This window comes from Gymnodraco acuticeps, unplaced genomic scaffold (genome assembly GCF_902827175.1).
Source record: "Gymnodraco acuticeps unplaced genomic scaffold, fGymAcu1.1, whole genome shotgun sequence".
In the NCBI taxonomy this organism is placed as follows: domain Eukaryota; kingdom Metazoa; phylum Chordata; class Actinopteri; order Perciformes; family Bathydraconidae; genus Gymnodraco; species Gymnodraco acuticeps.
The window spans coordinates 777,916-796,095 of record NW_022989854.1 but is presented as its reverse complement, the minus strand read 5'-3'; the positions used below and the strand labels follow the sequence as shown (position 1 = coordinate 796,095).

General features: G+C 41.9%; 1 protein-coding gene across 1 annotated transcript in view; it reads left to right on the top strand.

Annotated features, from left to right (window-relative positions):
- Positions 1–18,180, top strand: part of LOC117561906 (sodium/calcium exchanger 2-like) — a gene marked incomplete at its 5' end in the record, with an annotated part of 291,101 nt that overhangs the window by 204,555 nt on the left and 68,366 nt on the right. Inside the window, 1 exon segment of the mRNA XM_034239574.1 lies at positions 14,797–14,927. Coding sequence (XP_034095465.1) covers positions 14,797–14,927 — 131 coding nt within the window.

Genomic DNA, 18,180 nt, shown 5'->3' with positions numbered 1-18,180 from the left:
ATAGTTGCACCTGCAAGGTGAATATAGAACAACTGGTTAAAAAATAAATAAACTACGAGTGTTTGAAAGCGTACAACAGGTTTATGATATCACTGCCCCATCTATGACACAAGTGGATCTGACTTTAATTACATTTGAGTTGAGTGTTTCGTCAACCTAATGTGCTTAAAATAATACTTCTGCATACAGTATGTGACACTGTGAGTGTTGCACGGCCAGATACGGCTGGAGAAGCTGACTCAGATAAGGAAATATGATATATTATGATATTATATGATCGATGATCAGATTGATGATGTGATATGAATGATAAGGGTGACACGTCGGCATCTTCTCTGCATACGGCAGTTTAAACTGTATTTCCTTTATCCTGTAATATGACTTGATCGCTTTAAACTCCGCACACTGAGCTCTGATTGGTCAGCAGGCGGTGCTTTCACTGAGTTGATCTCTTTTCTATAGACGCCGGAGGCGGGCAGCGTCAGGTAAAAAAAGTGATTTAGCCTTCCCAAACCTGAGCCTCACGCGCCGCCTATGCCAACAGGGTTGACAAGGTAGGGGGGTTTGGTACCGTTGACCAAAACCCACTGTTTTCTGTTCGATAAGTAAGATTTAACCCAATGTATTGAATCTGCCGAAAAATTGAAATGAGTCAGCTTTGTAAGGAGCACTTGGTGGTCGACAGTGTCAAAAGCCTTCCTGAGATCAAGGAAGACAGCACCTACATATGGGCTCGTGTCCAACATACATTTAACCTTTTCCACAAAGACACAGTTAGCTGTCTCAGTGGAGTGGTGAGCACGAAAACCAAACTGCATTGGGTGGAGTGGAGCGAAACCTTTATCTAAATGTTTGGTGATTAGTTTTGACACCCATTTCTCAGCTTTCTTAAAGACACAGGGGAGGATGCTGATTGGTCTATAATTGGACATCATTGCCTTATCCCCAGATTTAAAGATCGATGTCACCGTGGCCACCTTCCAGGATGATGGAACTTCCCTCGTGCTGATAGATTGATTCACTAGCATACTAATTGGTTTTATTAGACCGTCGATATTTGTCTTTATAAAGTTGGTGTTGAAATCATCTGCATCCCTAGCCTTAGAACCTCTTAACCCTAAGATTATATGTTTGACCTCCACCTCTGTGATTTCCTCCAGGTCAAAAACGGGGTATGTATCCACAGTCGGGCTAGGTGAGACCTCAGATGGTGGGAAGAGCTTTGTGATGTCCAGAGCACTATTTATGAAATACTCATTGAGAGAGCTCGCCAACACTGCAGGGTCTTTTATCAGGGCATCATTGATTTTTAATTCTAGAGCATTATTTTCCTGTTTGGTTTGTTTACCTAATAGTTTATTCAGGATTTGCCAAACGTTTTTACCGTTACCTTTCGCACCTTGAATTATATTGATGAAGAAGTTTGCTTTGGCCTGTCTTATTGCTTGTGTTACCTTGTTACGAGCATGAGTGCATTTATGTCTAACAGTGGATAGTCCGGATTTAAAGCTCTGCCTTAATAGTTGGTCTCTGGATTTCATGAGATTCCTGCATTGTAGATTCAGCCAGGGAAGATGATGTTCCTTCCTAAGGCACCCTCTCCTTGAGAAGGAAGACATTGTATCATTAATTTTAGATATGAACAGATTACTGTTTTCACCAATGTCTTCAGAGGAGAGAGTGTCTCCCCAATCAATAATTTTCACTGCCTCCATAAAACGTTGTTGCAGGTTTTTGGGAATGAAGCGTTGAACCGAAGGCAGGGGTTTTAGGTGTGGCCATGAACCTTTTTTTTGTGAGTTTCCTGGCAAAAAGAACAAGATTATGGTCAGAAAGACCAGTCAGTAAGTTGTAGGTTTTAACTATTTTGTCAGCTTTTTTTGTAAATAATAAATCTATCATAGTCTTGGAGGTTTTGGTTATTCTGGTCGGTTGATCCATTAGTTGTATTAAGTTGTGTTTATCCGTGATCCGTTTTAAGCTCTTTCTATTTTGTTTATCATTCCAGTTGATGTTAAAGTCTCCTACAATAATTAGCTCTTTGTTTGGGTCACAGGAATTCAGCATGAGTTTTACCTGATCATAGAAATCCACCTTAGGGGTCGGTTATCGATACAGGCAAATCATGATGAGGGACATTTCCTCAGTGTGATTTCCACACCAACACAATCAAACTCAATATTAGCTGGGAGTGCAATCTCCCTACAGGTAATGGTATTCCTCACATAAAGCAACACACCCCCTCCTTTTCCCTTCAGTCTGTCCTTCCTAAACACATTATATGTGTGAGGTTCATGGCTGGTGAGGCACTGACTCTTTCAGAGTCAGATTTACAAATATTATATTTTGACCTTAATCGAAATGTTCGGTTATTTTCAAAAGCTTTTTTAGTCTGATGCTTCGATTCATTTTAAACAGACTGTTCAACAAAAGGATACCCAAAATCTAAATATTGGATTGTTCTTTCTTAGTAAGATCCCATGTTCATTACAATTGGGGTCTTACCTTGACTTGAAGATGAAGTCCATGCTATCCTTCTGGACAACAATCTCCATTACATTTTTGTAAAAGTCCTCCTTATCTTCCTCTAGTTTCAAAAGTCTAGATTGTTGTTCGCGTCTACCGTCTCTGCGTAGAATAACAGTAGCAACAAGGACCTGTGGGCTCACGTTCGCCCCCTTCAGTGCGGCAGAGGTTATGGCTGCCTCCCCTGGTGCTTTTTTCATTGCCGTTGTATGATGAGACCAGCGAGCCTATATATCATATATACGTGAAATAAGTTATTTAGAGACTATGGATGGCGAGGATAAATGTAATAAAGGGATCTACAAACATTACATTGGTGACATACAGTGAGATGGTGCAGGCATGCGCTTAGGGCCCGCTTTCCAGACAGTTTCTGTGGGGTGACGTATTCTGAGGTGAGGCAGAGCTCATCTGTGCCTCACTTCACCCCACAGTAACTGGCTTGAGTGCGCTCACAAAATAAGTGCCCACGCTACATTAGTGCCCGGGCTCCAGCCTGTTACTGTGGGCTTACGTGAGGCAGAGCTCGTCCCTGCCTCACTTCTCATCTCTTTTCGCACAGGTATGTGGAGCCAAACGGCGTCAGCACGTCCATCGCGGCCTTGGAAAGCTGTGGGTATTCCCTCTCAACTGAAATCCAGAACTCAGCAAGCGTCTTCGCATTAAAAGCTGTCTTTAATGTGCGGTCACTTGACAGTTCAGTCAGTGCGTCCTCCATGTCGGATGACAGATGACTTGCGGTCGTTACGCTAAATGGTGATCTTATCCAGTCATATTTTTCCGGAGCTGCTTCCTCTGGGAAATACTTGTTAAAGTGTTCCAGGAGGGCTTGCAGGTGGGTAGTGATAGACTTCTTCACAGAGTTAACACTAAGATCATTTTACTCTATGAATTCCTCCAGCTCAGGAAACATATCAATCCTGCCCATTTCAACTTGCGCAGTCCAGCGATCCACTTTCCTCTTGAATGCGCAGATTTTATCATTCAAGGACATGATGCTTGTGTTTTCACCTTGCAATGACAGGTTAAGTCCGTTCAGTCTGTCAAATATGCAAGACAAATATGCCAGCCTTGTTAACCAGTCAGGGTCTGTCAGGTGGTCAGCGAGCTGGGACCCATGCTCCGTGAGAAATAAGCGCACCTCGTCCCGCAGTTCATACAGGCGGCTGAGAACATTTCCCCTTGAAAGCCACCTGACTTCTGTGTGGAACAGCAGGCCCTGATGCTCCGATCCCAGTTTGTTGCAGAGATTGGCGAACAGCCTGGTATTGAGTGGATGGGATTTTATGTAGTTGACCATTTGTATCGCCATCTCAAGAACACTTTTAAGCTCTGGGTCAAGCGTTTTACTCGCTAGAGCTTCTCTGTGGATAATACAGTGCTTAAAGATAACATGGGGCGCCACTTGTAAGACTCTTGCTTTTAGTCCTCTCTTTTTCCCCAGCATTGCTCCAGCACCATCTGTACACACACCGATGCACTCATCCCAAGACAGTCCCTCTTCTTTTATTTTGTTGTCAAGTTTTGTGAAAATGTCCTCGCCTGTGCACTTTAGCTCCAGCGGGGTGCAAAACAGCATGTCCTTTATCAAGTTTTCCATCAAAACTGTATCTGGCGAAAACAAGCAGTTGGGCAGAGTTTGACATATCTGTGGATTCGTCTAACTGCAAAGCATATTTCCCTTTCTTCACTCTATCAATCAGCTGACACTTGATATCCTGGGCCATGTCCGTGATGCGCCGGGATATGGTCCCGTCAGACAGCGGCACTGCTTCCAGCTCCCGTGCCTACATGTTTATCCCCATGCATTGCCCTACTCATAGCGATAGCAGCAGGTTTAATTAGGGTTTCCCGATTGTGTGTGGCTTTTTTGCCTGTGCAATTAAATATACCACCTCATATGATGCCTTTTGAGCCTTGGTAGGGATTGTTGCTTGATAAGTTATAACTTTCTTTTGGCCTTGCAAAGCTCTCTGCTTTCGGCGGAAAAACTCTGCTGGTTTAGTAGCAAGAGAGGGGTGCTTCGTGTTTAAATGTCTGAGCATTTTTACGGGCTTTAAGCTCTCATGTGCAAGAACCTCAGTGCACACTACAAATTGGGGATGTTGTGCTTCATTGATAATGAGGCGTGTGAATCAGTACTGGATGTATTCCTCTCGATACTTGCGACACTTGGATGTATGCTGGTCTGACTGCTTATGGACCGCCTTACGGTTGTCTCCTCCTCCTCCTCCTCCTCCTCCTCCTCCTCCTCCTCCTCCCGCGCAAGAAGTCGACGGCCTTTGTGATGGCGGCTCTCCGCTCTCCTCCGCTGCCTTCTCCGCTGGCCTGTCTGCCTTCTCACTAGTTGGTATTAACCAACGTTTCATTTTGAAAAATGTATTAAAGATCTGTTCAGAAGAAATATACTAATATAGTTGATGTGTGTTTTACGTCTCTGATATTTACTGTGGTGCTGTAAAGTGACCTTTGAGCTGCAAATGACGTCGTGAATCTGTCAGAATCAAAATTCCTTTATTTGTCCCGCTTACCTATTAAACAGACTTACATAATACAAAATGTCTATGCACACGTTATTATTATTAATAATAATACAAATAATAATTTTTTTTTTTTTTAAAAACACCTCAGGGGTCACATCAAGAGGATTCTGAAAACATCTTGCGACCCCCACTTTGGGAACCCCTGGTCTAGACGACCCCATGGTGCACTGGAAAATTATGCCATTTCAGAAGAGTAAAGCCAAAGGATTGGCAGGTTCACCTCCCAGCTGTTGGCATCCAAGAAAGAATTTGAGCCCTTGACCCCAGACATTGTTAAAGCTACTTGCCAAAGGCACACTGTTGGACTCAGTCAGGAGCACTCCACCTCCTTTGGCTATGTAGAATCACTTGCCATTAATGCGGAAGAAATTATTGCTATCTTTGATGAGAATGAGTCAAATGAGGGAGTCTTTACAGTGCCAAAATACAGCGAGTCTAACCTTACAAAACTTCAAAGAGAAGACCCTGTCATCAGTAAGGTCCTAAGCTTGATGGAATGCAGCAACATCTTACCTGCAAATTATACAGCAGAATTCCCTGAAATGCGTCTGATTCTCAGGGAGTGGAAAAGGTTTCAAATGAAATCAGGCCTTTTGTATCGGACACGTGAATCTGAGAGAGAAACACGATTTCAGCTTGTACTACGGTTCTCAAAAATCTCCATGACAACATGGGACATTTAGGGATCGAACGTACCCTGGAACTTACCCGATCACGATTCTACTGGCCGAAGATGGCTGCTGATGTTGAGAGAAAAGTGAAAACACGTGAGCGATGTTTTCGAAAGAAGACCCAGCCGGAAAAGGCTGCTCCATTAGTGAACATCCAGACCACCAGACCAATGGAGTTGGTCTGTATGGATTTTCTATCAATAGAACCAGACAGTCAAAATACAAAAGATATACTTGTCATTACAGATCACTTTACCAAAGATGCTGTCACTATTGCTACCAGAGGCCAGAAAGCCAGCACCGTTGACAAAACCTTGTGGGAACACTTCCTGGTCCATAATGGTTTTCCTGAACGCCTACATAGCGATCAGGGTCGAGACTTTGAGTCTCATACCATTAAAGAGCTATGTGCATTAGCAGGCATACGGAAGGTGAGAACAAGTCCTTACCATCCCAGGGGAAACCCTGTTGAACGCTACAATCGAACACTACTCAGCATGTTGGATACTCTGAAGGACAAAGAGAAAGCACAGTGGAGAGAACATGTCAAACCTCTCACTCATGCTTACAACTGTACCAGAAATGATGTCACTGGTTTTTCCCCATATGAGCTAATGTTTGGGAGACAGCCAAGCCTACCCATAGACATAGCTTTTGGATTGCCAGTAAAAGACAAAGACTCCGACTCACACTCTCAATATGTGAGGAACCTTAAATCTAACCTTGAAGAAAGCTATCAAGTTAAGATAAGATAGAGCTTTATTGTCTCCCTTAGGAGAAATGTGTCTTCGGCATTGAGATAATACACATAAAACATTCAGGTCAATCAGTCATAGATACAGAACAGAGATCACATATCACATGGCACAGAAACAAACAAGAAACATACAGGTACAGCACTTTCCCTATTGCACATACAAGTTGCGAAACAAAACTCTCACAAGGTTGCAGAGAAAAACAAGAAGCGATTTGATAAAGCTGTCAGGGAATCTACACTGGATGTTGGAGATAGAGTTCTGGTTCGTAATCTCCGGCTGCGAAACAAACATAAATTGGCAGATCGTTGGGAACCTACAGTTTATGTAGTTAACAGACGGATGGGACACTTACCTGTTTACTCTGTGAAACCTGAAAAGTTTCTCTGTGAAACCTGAAAGGGAGGAAGGAGCAAACCGGACATTACACCGAGACCTTTACTCCTGTTCTGGCTGCCTTACACTGGCTCCCTATAGAACACAGGATAGAATTTAAAATTCTTCTTCTCGCCTACAAAGCCCTTAATGGGCAGGCGCCATCTTACCTTAAAGAACTCATTATACCCTACTGTCCTACTAGGGCATTGCGTTCCAAGAATGCAGGGTTGTTGGTTGTTCCTAGAGTCTCTAAAAGTACAATGGGAGCCAGAGCCTTTTCTTATCAAGCTCCACATTTGTGGAATCAGCTTCCAGTGTGTGTTCGGGCGGCAGACATCCTCTCCGTTTTTAAGAGTGCGCTTAAGACCTTCCTTTTTGATAAAGCTTATAGTGATAAAATAAAATAATCTAATAAGAGTGCATTGACGTAGATACATTGTGCCTTTTCATCTATACATTTTAGTTCTTACTCTTTCACTTAAATCCTAAAAACTTAGATCTTATATTTAAAACTTTATCCAAAACCTTTCCCCTCCCTGACCTCTCGAGGTTCTAATAGAGGGTAACAGGTTGCAGAGATGGCCTAGCCCGGCCCGGGAGTGTGGAACGTAGCCACAGACCTACTCCTTACCTCTAACCAATTCAGGTTCCAGTGGGGACTCCCTGCGTGTGCCTCTCCACCTCTGTTTCCTACTTCTTACTTGCTATCCTTTTCCCTCAACCTATCCTAAGGGAGTGCTTGTATGTAGACACGTTAGTTTAGCTGCTATAGGCTTGGACTGTTGGGGGGGGCACCTTACTCCGTCTTTCTGGCTGTTTGTACCTGTGAACTCCCATGTTCCGATCAACCCAGCTTCCCCCAAATCTCTTTTTTTGTGTCCATATATACGCCGGGATCCTGAGTCGAGGCTAATCCTGTTGCTGTGGTCGTGTGTCCTGGATCCTCTATCCTGAGTACTGGATCTGAGTCCTGGACTTCGAGTCGTGGCTGAACCTGTCTCTGCGGTCCTGCCAGACCCTCACCATACTACTTCCCTGATGGCTCCCACAAGATTGCTGACATCCTCTTGGATTCATCTTCTTATTATAGACACATGCATTTCCAAACATTTGGACTACCTATGTTGTAAATGTATTATCTCGATTTACACACGGCATCTATTGCACGTCTGTCCGTCCTGGGAGAGGGATCCCTCCTCTGTTGCTCTCCCTGAGGTTTCTCCCATGTTTCCCTTTAAACTGTGGGTTTTCTTTGGAAGTTTTTCCTTGTACGATGTGAGGGTCTAAGGACAGAGGGTGTCGTATTGTCATACTGATATTCTGTACAAACTGTGAAGACCACTGAGACAAATGTAACATTTGTGATATTGGGCTAAATAAACATTGATTGATTGATTGACTGTGGATTTCTTCCTGAAACTGAAAAAGAGGAAGAAAAGACCAAAAGTAGTTCCAAGAAATCCAGAACAAGACAGCAAAGTGCCATCCAACAGGATGAGGAACCGTTTGCAGACACCGACAATGATGACAGCTGGTACACTATACCAGATGTCCTTGACAGGAGGTTTGTCAAAGTGTATCAAGTACCAAAACACAACGAGTACCTGTCACAGGCATGAATCGACCTGCGAACTCTCACCCATTCCGTGTCGATGTGGGTTCAGTTCCAGAAGCATTAATACAAAATGACTTTGAAAGAGAAAGTTGTTTGAGTGTGCATGACTCACCAGAAAGGGAGGATGAAGAGGGTAACATCTGTGATGAAACATCTGTCATACGAGCAGATGAGCACCCAAAGACACCAACTTGGATCCACAAATCATTCCTGAAATGAAAATTCAAAACTTACCTGGAGACCTACTTGATGTTCCTTCAGCTGGAGCCAGTTCAGAACCTGTAGACGTCATTCCTGCTGAACTGGAAGCTGCAGATTTCCCTTCTGTGGAAGATTTAACAAACCCAGACGAGGCAACTGTTCATGAGGAAATGGAGTCAAGTCAAGGAAAGACAGAGGAACAGACAGAAGCAAATACTCCTGTCAGGAGATCACTCAGACAACGTGAGCCGTCACGTCGGTTCCATTATCCTGAGCTTGGAAATCCACTAGTTTCTGTTGTTACTTCCTTGTTTCAAGGATTGAGTACGGCCATTGTTAACTCTCTTAATGATCGTAACAGTACAGATTGGTTTACAGACATTCCTAATGCGGTTACAGAACCAGTTACCCAGCAGCCCTTTAAGCATGCACAGGGGCGTGCATATATTTAAGGGGGGAGGGTGTAACCCACTGGATAAACCAAGGTTACAAGGTTTTTATTTAGTTATTTTATAGTATATTTTAGTTTAATGGTCAACTTTTAAGAACAAAGCTCATTGGTTCATAACGCAATCATGATTGGAGTTGGACTTAAATCCGTCAAGTCCCGCCTCCTCACTCACGTTGAAGAACTGTGTGTGAGGGAGCAGCGTCACGCTGGAAGAACGGAGACACTTGTGATCATTATATGCACAAAACAGCGCAAATTAAGAGTTTTACCGGGACGGCGGTGGACCAATCTCTGGGGCTGTTGTTGGAGGTTGGAGCTGCCTTTGAAAGCGGGAGTTTTGATAGTTATTTTATTTTCCTCGGCTGGGTTTTTATGATACCCTTGGATAAGAAGATTCTGGATTTTCTGGATTGTGGACTCTGGATTTTCTCCCTGACGAGGAGGATGGCGAGCTACCAATGATAACCTGAACACCTCATCTTTCCGCTACCAGTGGTAGGATTTCGAGAGGACCTTACAGGAACTGAACAAATAACTATTTTCTTTTGGGGGTTTATTTTAATTTTATTTGGGGTGCACCCAAGTGTCAAGCGCTTTAAAAACAATTGGAATTATTTAGAAGAATGTTGTTTATTCCTGTGCCAATATATACAGTGGGGCAAACATGTATTTAGTCAGCCACCAATTGTGCAAGTTCTCCCACTTAAAAAGATGAGAGAGGCCTGTAATTTTCATCGTAGGTACACTTCAACGATGAGAGACAGAATGGGGGGAAATAATCCAGGAAATCACATTGTAGGATTTTTAATGAATTAATTGGTAAATTCCTCGGTAAAATAAGTATTTGGTCACCTACAAACAAACAAGATTTCTGGCTCTCAGAGACCTGTAACTTCTTCTTTAAGAGCCTCCTCTGTCCTCCACTTGTTAACTGTATTAATGGCACCTGTTTGAACTCATTATCAGTATAAAAGACACCTGTCCACAACCTCAAACAGTCACACTCCAAACTCCACTATGGCCAAGACCAAAGAGCTGTCAAAGGACACCAGAAACAAAATTGTAGACCTGCACCAGGCTGGGAAGACTGAATCTGCAATAGGTAAGCAGCTTGGTGTGAAGAAATCAACTGTGGGAGCAATTATTAGAAAATGGAAGACATACAAGACCACTGATAATCTCCCTCGATCTGGGGCTCCACGCAAGATCTCACCCCGTGGGGTCAAAATAATCACAAGAACGGTGAGCAAAAATCCCAGAACCACACGGGGGGACCTAGTCAATGACCTGCAGAGAGCTGGGACCAAAGTAACAAAGGCTACCATCAGTAACACACTACGCCGCCAGGGACTCAAATCCTGCAGTGCCAGACGTATCCCCCTGCTTAAGCCAGTACATGTCCAGGCCCGTCTGAAGTTTGCTAGAGAGCATTTAGATGATCCAGAAGAGGATTGGGAAAACTCAACTAGACGTGTTTGGAGGAGAAAGAATGCTGAGTTGCATCCAAAGAACACCATACCTACTGTGAAACATGGGGTTGGAAACATCATACTTTGGGGCTGTTTTTCTGCAAAGGGACCAGGACGACTGATCCGTGTAAAGGAAAGAATGAATGGGGCTATGTATCGTGAGATTTTGAGTGACAACCTCCTTCCATCCAGCATGTCCTTTACCCCCGCTCCTCAACGACGCCCACCAAAATCACTGCAGAGACGCGCACCATCTCCCCCGTCCTCATCACCGCGCCTACGTCAACCACCTCCACCCCCTGGCAGCATGTCCTCTACTCCCGCACCATCTCGCCCGTCTCCATCACCGTGCCTACGTCAACCACCTCCCCTCCCTTCAAGAAAGCATCTGCAGTCTCCGAAGCCTGATAAGGATGTGTGTGTACAAAACACAACAAACTCTTACTGATATGTGATGGGTCCAGGCTCAAGGGCGTATGGCACTCTCAACACTTTCCAGGACATGTCGGGGCCCTGCCTGCCAGTAGCTTTAACGATATCTGTGTTGATAGGTAATAGATTAAGAGCGGTGAATCATAGAAACAGGAAGCGCTCAAACGTTTGTGTGAGTTTATCTAATTTAGCAGTGATTCCATGTCAGCCACAGCTTGTTACAAAAAACATGACTGATAGTGTGTTTAACAAACTTAAACTAGCTTTATTAAATGTCAGGTCTTTGGCAGGAAAAACATTTTTAATCAATGATTTTATCACTGAGCACAATCTCGATTTTATGTTTTTAACAGAAACTTGGATTGTACAAAATAATAGTGCAGCTGTTCTTATCGAATCAACCCCTCCCAACTTTAGTTTTATGAGTCAGGAAAGAATGCATAAGAAAGGGGGTGGAGTTGCTATTCTGTTCAATGATTCCCTTCAATGCAGGAAGACATCGTATGGAAACTTTGATTCTTTTGAATATGTGGCCCTTCAGCTGAAATGCTCCTCTCGAGCTCTGTTCCTAAATATCTATTGACCACCCAAATACTGTGCAAGCTTTTTTGATGACTTTACTGAACTGCTGTCTATAGTGTGTATTGACTTTGACCATCTAGTCATTGTTGGTGATTTTAACATCCATGTTGACAACCCCCAGGACAGAGGGGCAAAATAACTGTTTTGTGTTCTTGATAGCTATGGACTGACTCAGCATGTGACGGAGCCCACGCACAATAAGGGGCACACTCTGGACTTAATTATCTTAAAGGGTCTGAATATCTCTAAGGTTGTGGTGACTGATGTTGCACTCTCTGACCTTTCCTGTGTTTTCTTTGAGAACTCTATTTCTGTTCACAAAAACGTTCAAAAAGAGGTAACCACAAAGCGATATTTAACTGAAAATACTAGGGAAATGTTTACTCAGAATTGTTCTTCCACACTTGCCCCTGCTAACATCTCAGTAAATGAGCTAGTAGATCATTTTAATTCAAAAATTAAAAATGTTATAGATGCCATTGCTCCAACTAAGGTAAAGGAAGTGACTGGGAAGAAAATATCTCCATGGAGAAAGGCCATGACCGTGAAAACAGAAAAAAGACAGTGTCGAAAAGCTGAACGCAGGTGGCGAAAAACAAATCTCCAGGTTCACTTTGAAATCTATAAAGAGAGACTTGGCCTTTATAATTTGGAATTGAAAAACGCACGACAATCGTTCTTCTCTGACATCATTACCAAAAACAAAAACAACGCACGTGCCTTGTTTGCTACCGTCGACAGACTAACTAACCCCGCAGTGTCAGTAGCCTCTGAATTTCTATCCACCAGGGCGTGCAATGATTTTGCCTCCTTTTTCACTGACAACATTCAGAAAATCAGACAAGCAGTCAGTGCCTCTGCATCAGGAACAGCAAATGTGTTGCCCCTATCTCCACTTAACATCAATTCAAACACCATGACACAATTCCATCAGATTAATGATAAAAACCTAGAGGACATTATACAACTTCTGAAATCCTCCTCCTGCTGCCTTGATATTATTCCAACAGGATTTTTCAAAGATGTTTTGGCCTCAGATCTACTTCATATAGTAAACAAATCTCTTCACTCAGGTATTTTTCCACAGGCCCTGAAAACTGCAGTCATTAAACCGCTCTTAAAAAAGAATAATCCAGATGCTTTAGTAATGAACAATTACAGGCCCATATCAAACCTGCCATTTCTAGGTAAAATCATTGAAAAAGTTGTTTTTCAACAGTTGAGTAATTTCTTGCATTTAAATAACTGTTTTGATGTGTTCCAGTCAGGCTTTCGTCCAAACCACAGCACTGAGACTGCTCTTGTAAAGGTCTTTAATGACATCCACTTAAACACAGACAGTGGCAGAACTTCAGTGATAGTATTATTAGATCTCAGTGCTGCGTTTGACACTGTTGACCACAGCATATTACTAGACCGACTAGAAAACTGGGTGGGACTTTCGGAAACAGTTCTAAATTGGTTTGAATCCTACTTAAAAGGACAGAAACAACTTTGTTTCTATAGGTAAATACACATCCGAGTTGACAAATATGACATGTGGGGTTCCTCAAGGCTCCATCTTGGGGCCTCTTCTCTTTAACATCTACATGCTACCACTGGCTCAGATAATGAAAAACAACAAAATAAGTTACCATAGCTATGCAGATGACACACAAATGTACGTAACAATTTCACCAGGAGACTATGCTCCAATTCAAACACTGAGTAAGTGCATTGAACAAATCAATGACTGGATGTGTCAGAACTTTCTCCAATTAAACAAAGATAACACTGAGGTAATGGTTTTTGGAGCTTCAGTCTGCAATGTTCAAAACAACAGATAAAGCCAGAAATCTAGGTGTAGTCATGGACTCTGACCTGAGTTTCAACAGTCACATTAAAACAGTTACTAAATCAGCCTACTATCACCTAAAGAATATATCTAGGATTAAAAGACTAATGTCACAGCAGGATTTGGAAAAACTTGTCCATGCTTTTATCTTCTGTAGACTCGACTACTGCAATGGTGTCTTCACAGGTCTCACTAAAAAATCTATTAGAAAGCTGCAGCTGATTCAGAACGCCGCTGCTCGAGTCCTCACTAACACTAAGAAAGTAGATCACATCACTCCTGTTCTGAAGTCTTTACACTGGCTTCCTGTGTGTCAAAGAATAGATTTCAAAATACTGCTGCTGGTTTATAAAGCACTGAATGGTTTAGGCCCAAAATACATTTCTGACCTCCTGCTAAATGATGAACCATCCAGATCTCTCAGGTCTTCAGGGACTGGTCAGCTTTCTGTCCCCAGAGTCAGAACTAAACATGGTAAAGCAGCGTTCAGTTATTATGCTCCAAATATCTGGAACAAACTCCCAGAAACCTGCAGGTCCGCTGCAACTCTGACTACTTTTAAATCCAGGCTGAAGACTTTTCTTTTTGTCGCTGCTTTTAATTGAACTATTCATATCTTAGACTGCACTGTAACTTTGATCCATGTACTTTTTTCTTTTAATGTTTAATTGACTGCACTGTAACTTTTATCCATGTATTTTTTCTTTTAATGTTTATTTTATTAGCTTTTCTTTTTAATGACTGATTTTAAATGCCATTTTCTTAATCTCTTTCATTTTTTGTAAAGCACTTTGAATTGCCTTGTGTTGAAAAGTGCTATATAAATAAACTTGCCTTGCCTTGCCTTGCCTTCCATCAGCAAGGGCATTGAAGATGAAACGTGGCTGGGTCTTTCAGCATGACAATGATCCCAAACACACTGCCCGGGCAATGAAGGAGTGGCTTCGTAAGAAGTATTTCAAGGTCCATGTGATTTCAAGGTCCATGTGATTTTCTGGATTTTTTTTTCTGATTTTTACTCTCATACAGTAGTTGAGGTATACCTAGGATGAAAATTACAGGCCTCTCCTATCTTTTTAAGTGGGAGAACTTGCACAATTGGTGGCTGACTAAATACTTTTTTGCCCCACTGTATATATATTTCTTTATAAAATCTCAGTATTCACTTCATTCACTCTGGTGTTCGACTTCATTTATTACCCATCCTTTAAGAACCTGGAATACTGGTCCAGTTTTCACACACCTGACAGACTGGTTACAAGTACATCTGATTTTATTACATTGTGAGTTATGATTAAATGTTATTAAATTAAATGTATGTATGTTTGCTGCTGTGTAGGCGGTCTGGGAGAGAATACCTTCTATGTGGACTACAAGACAGAGGACGGTTCAGCCAACGCTGGCTCGGATTACGAGTACAACGAGGGAACTGTGGTGTTCAAACCTGGAGAGACGCGCAGAGAGATCAAGGTGAGAGGAGAGAAGGGGGGGGAGAGGCAGATGTTAACACCTGACACTGCCTGTGCTTTAGGAAGTGGAGTGAGTTGTCCACCAACCAGAAGATAAATCCCGGCTCCTCTGCACGTGTGTTTTTTAACCTCAAGTCCTCCCAAAGGGACAACCATAGGAATAGGACGTTTAATGAACTCAGAGGCAACAGATATTTTAAGAGGGGAGTGTTACATAACTATTGAGTCTTTTCAATGTGATAACTTGAGTAAATACTTCCACCAGACTCATTAATTAAAGTACTTATAAATTCAATTATATAATTGATCTATATTTATTTTCTCTCTGTTTTGCTCTGTCGTTGTAAATCCTGTTCAGCGTGTCACTAAGGACTCTAACAGCCTACTGTAGGACTTCTTCATGACTGGTTTGACTTTAAACTGGCAATAAGAGAGACCGCATTATTCACAAATTAATTTAAGTCGTTCTGGAGATGAGATTAAACTTTATTGATCCCTTTGCGGAAACAAAAAAAGAAATCTTACATAAACATTATGAAACAGGATATCTGCCATACCCAAAACTCTGAGCTCAGCGTTTCATCGTTGAGAGATTGGAGATATAAGATGATATATTTGTACCTCTGAATAAGAAGTGTTTGAGAGGCTGCTCTGCCTCTCAAACACAACAACTGGATTAACACACAATGAGTTGCCAGCTGAGCAAACATGATGCAGGAGGACTGAGACGCTTTTACATTATGCATAAAAATGCTTCAGATTTCTGAGAAACTGCAGGGTGGCTGTGGAGAGATTGGAGGAGATCGGAGAGGGGGGGGGCTGGGATTACTAATGAGAGTCCCAGCAGGAGAGACAGCCTGAGGCTGAGGAGAGAGAAGTGTGGGGATAGAAGAGGACAGAGAATACTGCTGGTACTAATCCAGCTAATCTTATGTTAGCTAGTGATTTACTGTATGAACCAGAAAGACCCGTAGGTATGAAACACAGCAGGAAGCTCGTCATGTTGTGTTGACCTTAAGCACTTACAACGTGTAAAATAATCAGAGGAAACAAACATTCTCTTTTTATATCACACGTACATTTACCCAAGTACTACATACTGTACACATTTGAGATACTTGTAATTACTTGAGTCTGTTCTTCTCTTGCTTCTTTAAACCTCTACTCCACTACATGTGTCTGACAGTTATTATTACACGAAGTTCAAAGCACAAAAATCATAATGACATGTTTTCACCTCAACCAACGACAACAGTAACATCTATTATTGTTTCACATTAATGCATGATCAATTAAAATCAAATATTATTGCACATTTTCCCGATTACTTACATACGGTATCTGTTTGCATATAAAGTATCCTTGAGCACTGGGTAAAGTGCTATATAAATATGATTTATTATCATTATTAAGTAACAAGTAAGTTTCAATGCAGGCATATTAATTGATATAGTAGTTTCACAATATCAATTACCTTCTCCATGATTACTAAGGTGTTCCTATTGGCTGTTCTACAAATGGAGATGCACCTGAGGAGCCTGACATAACAGTGGAATATCCTGCAGGAAAATGTGATCTTGCAGCCTTGGCAACAACCACTGACACTGCAAAGCACCCGAAAAAATCACAATGTCCATTCAATAAAAAAATGTAAAAGTCTAACAATCGGCGAAGCATTTCAGAGATGGAGAGAAACATTTTCTAATAGGTAAACCTTCTGATTAACGTCGTCTTTGAATATGTCAAAGTCACGCAATTTCTGCTAGCCTTTCAAAAGCGAAGGAATTGAGGAATCAAATTGAAATGTAGCCAAACGTAATCAAAGCCATCTTGCCCATAGTCACGACTGATGTCTTGAATGAAAAGCATATGATTGCAGGAGGAAGAGACACGGTGAGCCGGGGATGCTCCGCTCAGATTCAAAGATAAAAAGCAGTGTGAAGGCCGGGTGAGGAGAGTGATGCAAGAGCCTGAGAGCCACATTAAAGAAGCATGGGGGTGGCTGGACTAGAAAAACACACACTTAAAATTGGCTCATCTCCCGTGTGGGAATAGATAGCGAAACACTTAGTGGGTACATTAAAAAGGTCAGTGTCATCTATTTCAACAGCATTCCAGTGAGTTTCATCGATCAGTGTCAGAAATAAGCAGCGGGGAAACCAATTAAACTTGAATGTCTCACTCAGTTCCACTGTGTGACTCCTCTGCTGATTAGACCTGAGACATGGGGAGACAGACCCAATTAAAGGTCTTGTTGTCAGCACTCTTTGTTGTAGCCAGTCAAAATCATTATTATATAAAACCAAAGAGAGACAACCATTCACAGAGTTACAGAACAAATCTAAATCTAATTGGAAACACAGTGAAGAGATGGAAGTGCTGCAAGATCAGAACAGGGCTGCCAGTTAAACGTGTGAAAACATTGATGCAAATGGTAATCCATTATTTCCTTCAGCCAACACCTCTGAAAACTGAAAAACTACAAACTACAAAAAACTGAAACTACAGGACTCTCAAAGGTGCATTTATTCTGTTTATCATTATGAAACACAACTACCTGATTATGTTAAAGAAACAAAACTACTTGGTTAGGTTTAGGAAAAGTTTTGGGTTAAAGTAAGTATGGGAAATATTTAGCACTTCCAAAGTTAAACTAGGAACCATTCTATTTAACGTTGTCGAACAAAAATACTTGTCTGTAGACGGTAAAACAACTCACTAAGCTTTATGCTAAAAACCAAATTATGGGTTAGGTTTGGGAAAAGTATTTGTTGTTGAACATATGTTCTTGTTACTGTTACTGTTTTATCATGCAGTGTTTGAGAGCATCATAAGCAGTGACGTGCGGTGAGGTTCATGGCTGGTGACGCACTGACTCTTTCAGAGTCAGATTTACAAATATTATATTTTGACCTTAATCGAAATATTCGGTTATTTTCAAAAGCTTTTTTAGTCTGATGCTTCGATTCATTTTAAACAGACTGTTCAACAAAAGGATACCCACAATCTAAATATTGGATTGTTCTTTCTTAGTAAGATCCCATTTTCATTACAATTGGGGTCTTACCTTGACTTGAAGATGAAGTCCATGCTCTCCTTCTGGACAAGGACAACAATCTCTATTACTTTTTTGTAAAAGTCCTCCTTATCTTCCTCTAGTTTTAAAAGTCTAGCTTGTTGTTTGCCTCTGCGTAGAATAACAGTAGCAACAAGAACCATGTGGGCTCACGTGCGCCCCCTTCAGTGCGGCAGAG